The sequence below is a fragment of the Xyrauchen texanus genome, chromosome 43, assembly GCF_025860055.1.
Source record: "Xyrauchen texanus isolate HMW12.3.18 chromosome 43, RBS_HiC_50CHRs, whole genome shotgun sequence".
Classification (NCBI taxonomy): Eukaryota; Metazoa; Chordata; class Actinopteri; order Cypriniformes; family Catostomidae; genus Xyrauchen; species Xyrauchen texanus.
The window spans coordinates 31,226,265-31,233,764 of record NC_068318.1 but is presented as its reverse complement, the minus strand read 5'-3'; the positions used below and the strand labels follow the sequence as shown (position 1 = coordinate 31,233,764).

The following is a 7,500-nucleotide window of genomic DNA, read 5'->3' as shown; positions in this document are numbered from 1 at the left end:
GAATCCAGGGCGTGCTGAGTGACTCCAGCCAGGTCTCCTAGGCAACCAAATTGGCCCGGTTGCTAGGGAGGGTAGAGTCACATGGCGTAACCTCCTCGTGGTCGCTATAATGTGGTTCTCGCTCTCGGTGGGGCGTGTGGGGAGTTGTGCGTGGATAGCGGAGAATAGCATGAAACCTCCACGTGCACTAGGTCTCCGTGGCAACGTGCTCAAGTCACGTGATAAGATGGGGGTCTGGGTAGTTTAGCGAGTATTGACGCTGACTATCACACCTGGAGTCGTGAGTTTGAATCCAGGGCATGCTGAGTGACTCCAGCCAGGTCTCCTAGGCAACCAAATTGGCCTGGTTGTTAGGAAGGGTAGAGTCACATGGGGTAACCTCCTCGTGGTCACTATAATGTGGTTCTCGCTCTCGGTGGGGCGTGTGGTGAGTTGTGCGTGCACGCGGAAAATAGCGTGAAGCCTCCACATCCACTAGGTCTCCGTGGCAACGCGCTCAACAAGTCACGTGATAAGATGTACGTATTGACGGTCTCAGACGTGGAGGCAACTGAGATTCGTCCTTAACCACCCGGATTGAGGTGAGCCACTACGCCACCATGAGGACTTTAGGAAATGGGCATTCCAAATTGGGGAGAAAATAATAAATACAAATAAATAAAAATGTACTTAGCTTCAAGACATAACCTTCAACAATTACCAGATACATTTTTTGACCATTAATGGGTAATTTTGAGTTGAAAATGAACTAAACCTAACAATAAAAACCATGTGAATACATTCGCAAACAGTTAAACCATTCAAGCTCATTAATTATTCATGCTTGGAACACCAACTTTGAAAAATGAAGTAAAACGTACTTATTTTATTTACTGGTGAAATATACTCAAATTAGTGAATAAATACAACAGGGTTTTCTGCTTGAGGATACATAATGATGCATTGTGAAGATGATAAACTATTATAAATAATATTTACACAAGCTATGGCATTCGTTTGACCTGTTTGAACTGAGAACAAATTAACATAATATATTCAATGTCATGTTAAACTAACCTCATTCAATGTTGGCAGAACTGAATTGTTTCTGCTTTTTACTTCTTTAAACTTGAAGGAATCATGTAATGATGTCACAAATGTCGATTTTAGGTTCAATTCGTGATATATGAATAATCAAATAAAATGCATAATAATATTATAATCAAATATAATGATAGTGACTTTTTTGCGTTTCACAACATCACAATTTTAGGTTCATATTTATGTATATCTATATGTAGATAAGAGCAAATGTATATTTTAGATACTACAACTGGTCACTAATTTCATTTTGGCTTTTCACCATTTTTATCACCTTTTATCTTTATTGCGGTTCGTTTAAATAATCCAGCCGTGTAATAAATTCATTTTTAATACAGATATATCATATACAGATATCCTTTATCAATACAGTGTCATAACTTACTGTTCTTGTGTCGTGCACCAGGAGTCGGTCCCTTCTCACCGTCTTGAAATCATTATTCACATCGTTTATTTATTTTCACAGCTAAATCTGGAAGACTCCTGGGTGCTGACGATGCTCCAAACCCTGATCAGAAAACTGTTAATGCAGGTAAAGTGATGCATTCTTTTCCTGTATGATGTCATAATGTGTGCACTCGTCTCATCGGTATATTTAAACGTGTCAATGAATGTGTCACGGGTCCATAAACACTTCAGTAACGGGTACTGTATGTGTCCTCTGTCAGGGCTGATCGTTGGCGTTTTGGGCGGTCTTGTGTTCGCTGGCGCGGTCATTTCTGCTATTGTGATGTTTGTGCTTCGTAAGTAAGTATCAACAGATGGAGGTGATAAAAAAGCAAACTTCTGGAATAGTCATTTGTCCGTATGCAATCTTTAAACCCTCGACTTGTTTAAATGAATGCATCTTTTCACTTTTAGGAAGAGCAAGAAGGCCGATAGGAAGCAAGTGCCGACATCTGATATTGAATTGAACTAGACACTGTGACAACATCCTGTCTGTACATATACTGTATGTCATTAGTGCTTTTGTTTTTTTACATTTATACCAGTCATGTCTCAAAAGTGATAGAAAAACGGGTATACATCAATGCATATTTAGTGTTCATAATTCAAATGATTTTTACTGACTAGTGGAGTTCAGTTATGAATGGGACACCAGACTCTGTACTGTATGCTGTAAAATCATGATTTATTGGGGGGGCGTTCCACCATATGAGGTTCATTATTGTACTTGATCAAATCTGAGGACTCTTTTCAGCCTTGCTGAAATAATGTATCGATGTCTTAATTGAAAACAAGTCTTTGTTATGTGATGAGAAGTTTTATTAGTGTAATAAAGACTAAACATTCTTATGTAAATGTGTGTGTTCCTCTGATTGCATGACTTGCTATACATTAATTGATTTAGATGACTAATAACTCCCAGTAAAGGTGGCAGGACTCATGAAGTTGACATGTAGGTGTCTGTTGCACATCATCCACCTATAATGACCTGTTTCTATAAAACACAGACCGCTGGTAGATGCCTGAAACTTACAAGAATCATTCAACTTTAATGCATAACTAAGCTGTTTTATTCTATGTGGGGCAGGGGTGCCCTCATGGGGGCTGCCATTTTAGAATCACATGACCAGCTGAATACTACTCACTTATGGCACTTTTCCACAGCACGTTACGGATCGACTCGACTCGCTTAACTTTTCTGAGCTTGCTTTTCCACTGCGGTTTAGTGCCGCCTCAGTGTGGGCGGGATTATAGGCTGATCGCCATAGTTGCGCCGCCTCTACCGCCGTGACATCATCTTAAATGCGACACAAACATTACTGACCATAAACAATAACAATAACACTAGCGCTAGCTGTTAGCTACTAGCTCATTGTGCTGCGTAAAGCAGTTGTTGCATGGTGATTTTACACAAGTGTAACAGTTCAATTGTCCTGGTTGTTTTAGAAGCTTCCAGTAGCTGCTAAACTAAATAAAGTGAAGCTTTCAAGCGGAGTATAGAGATAACGTAACAAAACATACCATCCTCCACCGTGGATCAACGCCAGTCCAGGGCACTCTCCCTCCCATTGCTTGCCGGTGTAGATAGCGTCCATTTGGTCGAACCACCTCCACTTTTCATTGATGGTTCTGTAGTCACTTTTAAGTTCTTTTTACTTTTCCTTACACTTGTTTGGTAGGTCCGGTGGTAGCCGTGAAGTCCTGAAAGACTTTTTCATTTCGCGTCATTTCCGCTAACAAGAGGAACGTCTGCGCCTCATTTATTGACCACGGTGTCGTTTTGCGCACAGCCGTTTCTTTGTACAATTCGAAAGTCGCGTGAACAAATTATACCGCTATCACTGTTGCTAACTTTTAAACTAGCGGGTTGATGTCCCGTGTCGCGAATCCGGTGACTCTGGTAGTGACGATTCTCTCTGACCAATCAGTGATCTGCAGGGTTTTGATGTCACATTTAGTATCGGCTCGGCTCGCTTGGAACCTCGACCGAGGTGGTACTAAAAAAAGTACCAGATACCATCCTCAGTGGAAAACCCCCCCAAAAAGCGAGCAGAGTCAAGTCGAGTTGTACCGTGCTGTGGAAAAGCCCCATTAATCCCAATCTTAAGTAACCGTCTTGTTATTGGACACTTTCACTCATGGATTAAATGAATCATGGCTGATTGTAAACAGGGAATTTCTACAATGGCATCTGTAACTGAGAACTAGTGATTTTGAATGATGCTGCATCCACACCACTAGATGTCACTGTCCAAAAAAAAACAAGTCCAAGATGACGCGAGCAAAGAGTAAAAAAATAAAAATAATATTACAGAACTATGTATAAAAATTCTAACACAAAAATATATTAATAAAAAACAACCAGACAATAAATAGAGAAATAAAATAACAATAAATGTATATTTTAAATATCAAATAATATTAACATTAACATTTATTATATTTGTTATATTGTTTTATACTGCATGTATGTTATATAATATAACAGGTATAATAATATAGAAAATATAATAAATGTTAACATATAAAAAAAATGCTGTGAAGTACTGCCATAATGTTGTTTTTATTATTGTGTAGATTCCATAGTTTTTCAAAAACTATGTTTTTATTTTTGATTATTTCTTAAAAAAATTAAAGTATGCTAGTATTCCACTCCAAACATATCCTTTAAGAAATCAGCGATTTTAGTCATTCTGGAACTTCCACGAGACTGAGCTGTTGAGTTAGACACGCCCCCTCTTTCAAATACCCCGCCCCTCAATGACACAGTTGGGGCTTTGAGACTGTCACCGAGCAGTAGAGCATTAATAATGGATCTTCTCATGGTTGTCAAACACAACAGTAGCAAAATAACGTCATGAACGGACGAATCTGAATATTTCATTAAATCTGAATGATCCGCATCAATTACTACACTCTGAGAACGTGCAAAATGATTGACAGGCCAAAGGCAAATCAAAGTCTTCTGATTGGCTGATGAAAACACAGCGGCCTAATTTTAGTTTGATGTTTGCAGAGAATACTGTCACAGAAACTGGTGAGGTATTTTTAAACACTTATTTTAGTGATGTCTTTCAGGCAATAGGAATGTGTTCCTAAAAAAAAAAAAAACATTTAAAAGACGCTAACTACCACACCAGGAGTCGCAAGTTCGAATCCAGGGCGTGCTGAGTGACTCCAGCCAGGTCTCCTTAGCAACCAAATTGTCCCGGTTGCTAGGGAGGGTAGAGTCACATGGGGTAACCTCCTCGTGATCGCGATTAGTGGTTCTTGCTCTCAATAGGGCACGTGGTAAGTTGTCATTGTATGCGGCGGAGAATAGCGTGAAGCCTCCACACGGGCTACGTCTCCAAAGTAATGCGCTCAACAAGCATCAGTAAGATGCGCGGATTGACTGTCTGAGATTCGTCCTCCGCCACCCGGATTGAGGCGAGTCACTACGCCACCACGAGGACCTAGAGCGCATTGGGAATTGGGCGTCCCAAATTGGGGAGAAAATCCCTAGATTTATTAGATTTACGCCGCTAAATAAGGCAGAAACGCGTCATCACAGTCTCCATACTTTCTCCTATCCCAGCTTAATATGCAGAGGCAATTATAAGTAAAACATTTGTAGGTTGATTTCCCCCCAAAAAGTGTAAACACTGTGGCTCTGTGGCATATTCATCATTCCTCTGTTTGTTTTGAGCGACCCCTCCAGCCCAACGCAACAATTTCGGCTCAACCAATGGTGTGAGTTTGGGGCGGGACTATCTGCTGGTTTGACCAATGGGAGATGAAGGGTGTGTTCAGATAGATCAGTCTGTTTGTAAGTCTGTGTGGTTAAGCATGTATTCAGGTAGTGTGCTATTCCGAGAGAGAGAGAGAGAGAGAGAGAGAGAGAGAGAGAGAGAGAGAGAGAGAGAGAGAGAGAGAGAGAGAGAGAGAGAGAGAGAGAGAGAGAGAGAGAGAGAGAGAGAGAGAGAGAGAGAGAGAGAGAGAGAGAGAGAGAGAGAGACTGATACTGAACGTCGTGGATTATAAGCACGAGCTGTTGTTCTGTGATATTCTAGCAGGTTCAAGTGTGACATTTATAGAGGATTCATGGAGGAAAATCTTCCCGATGATCTGGCGAATCTCTCCGAACTGGACGAGAAAACTTTGCTGGAAGTTTTGACTGGACGCTTCACACACAGTCACGTTTACGTGAGTAAATATGATAAATAATGTCTGCCAAGGTATCTAGGGTTTATTTATGTGGAGATTATAAAAAGGCAAATGCATTTTTAAAAGTTCTAATATTCCATGCGGACTCTCGGTCATTATGACGTCATAGTAATTATAAAAGTGTTTTAGATGGGAGTACTGCATGTCACACTGCAGGACATGTCAACCTCCTTAAAAGTATTTTTTATATCAACTACCCTGCCTGAATATTCCCAGACATTATTGAGAGAACTGTTGAAGCTGTAAGAGAGCTCTCACATTGAGTGATTGTCAACATTTCTATATATTTTCAGACCTATATAGGAGACATCCTGGTGGCTATTAACCCATTTAAGTATCTTTCAATCTATGAAAAGGAGGTAAGAACTGACATCATGTGTTTCTTTAGCTGAAAAGAGTTTAGAAAGATATTTGAGCATTGAAAACTAGTTCAGAATCAATAACTGAGCTGATATTCTGACCCAAATCTCAACACAGGTATCGGAGAGGTATAAATGTCACGAGAAGAGGTCTTTACCCCCTCATATATTTGCTGTGGCGGACAGAGCGTATCAGTCCATGCTGGGACGTCTGGCCGCGGGACCCAAGAACCAGTGTATCGTAATCAGGTGTGTTCGTTTAGTTGATTTATTTCTGTTGCAATGACATTGGGTCATCAAAACTAATGCTGTGCATAGGAAAGTGTTTACGCTGGATGTCAGTAACTCTACAGTACTGTGCACATGTTTTAGGCACTTATGATGTTGCACAAAAACATTGTCTTAAGATGGTTATTTATGTCTTCGGCTTTAGTGTGTCAATAGGAAAAATACATATTAGTCTCCCAAACATCAGTTTTGCACATGCAAGTTGCAACAACGTCATGGCCCCCACTGAACATCGTGTCAGTCTGAGATTATATAAAGAGACGGAAGAAATTGAGACAGCCGAAATAGATAGAAGAACTGCGGTGAACCTTTTGTGGTCCGTTCTGCATAATGCGACGGCTCTTTTTAGCTTATCGTGGCCCATTCAGCCCGCTTCGCGGCCGGCCCGCTCGGTTCTCCCGATGGACAGTCCGCCCCTGATCAGCCCCAAGGTGCGTCGGCCCACCGGGAAAATGCCCGGTATGCCAGATTACCAGTCCAGCCCGGACATCCACCAATCTCAGCAGAAATGTTCAGCCTGTTTCGTACTCCGTTTGCTATATACTTTTCTAACCATTCACCCTTATGGTTTGTCCCATAGCGGAGGATTAAATATCTCCGACTTCAATCCCACCCAGAGCTTGCAAACTACGTTCACCAAAATCAGCACGGTTTTTCTTCAGGCTGTTAATACGTAGTACGCTTTAGTTTTTCAAACTGATCGATTGGTTTTCCTGTTTAGACAAGACGTAAACAATATGTGTGTTAACATGATTTTAGTGTGATAAAATCGCTTGCTAACCTTTTCTGTGCACACAAGTCATATGGGCGTCTGTTTACAGACCCAGTTATTCACTTTGGTTGGAAAGCAATGTGCATTTTAAGGGAGCACACTACAATTGCACATCAAACTCATCATGAATGAACCAAGAATTGTTACAGTGAGAAAGTGCAGTTAAAGATGCACATTGAGATATGTTGCACTTGTAATAATAGTTGTTCGTTACAGGTGCTGGTCATATAATTAGAATATCATCAAAAAGTTTATTTATTTCAGTAATTCCATTCAAAAAGTGAAACTTGGATATTATATTCATTCATTACACACAGACATATTTCAGATGTTTATTTCATTTAATTG

The 7,500-nt window shown here is 40.5% G+C and overlaps 2 protein-coding genes across 2 annotated transcripts in view; both read left to right on the top strand.

Annotated features, from left to right (window-relative positions):
• Nucleotides 1-2,376, top strand: part of LOC127635607 (kunitz-type U19-barytoxin-Tl1a-like) — a 6,136-nt gene extending 3,760 nt beyond the window's left edge. Inside the window, exons 4-6 of the mRNA XM_052115752.1 lie at nt 1,547-1,612; nt 1,749-1,827; nt 1,942-2,376. Coding sequence (XP_051971712.1) covers nt 1,547-1,612; nt 1,749-1,827; nt 1,942-1,999 — 203 coding nt within the window. The 3' untranslated portion in view covers nt 2,000-2,376. The remainder of the gene's footprint in view (nt 1-1,546; nt 1,613-1,748; nt 1,828-1,941) is intronic.
• A 3,095-nt stretch (nt 2,377-5,471) lies between these two features.
• The window catches only part of LOC127635564 (myosin-IIIb-like), a 36,692-nt gene continuing 34,663 nt past the window's right edge, over nt 5,472-7,500 (top strand). Inside the window, exons 1-3 of the mRNA XM_052115675.1 lie at nt 5,472-5,712; nt 6,027-6,092; nt 6,211-6,341. Of these exons, the coding sequence (XP_051971635.1) occupies nt 5,611-5,712; nt 6,027-6,092; nt 6,211-6,341 (299 nt within the window). The 5' untranslated portion in view covers nt 5,472-5,610. The remainder of the gene's footprint in view (nt 5,713-6,026; nt 6,093-6,210; nt 6,342-7,500) is intronic.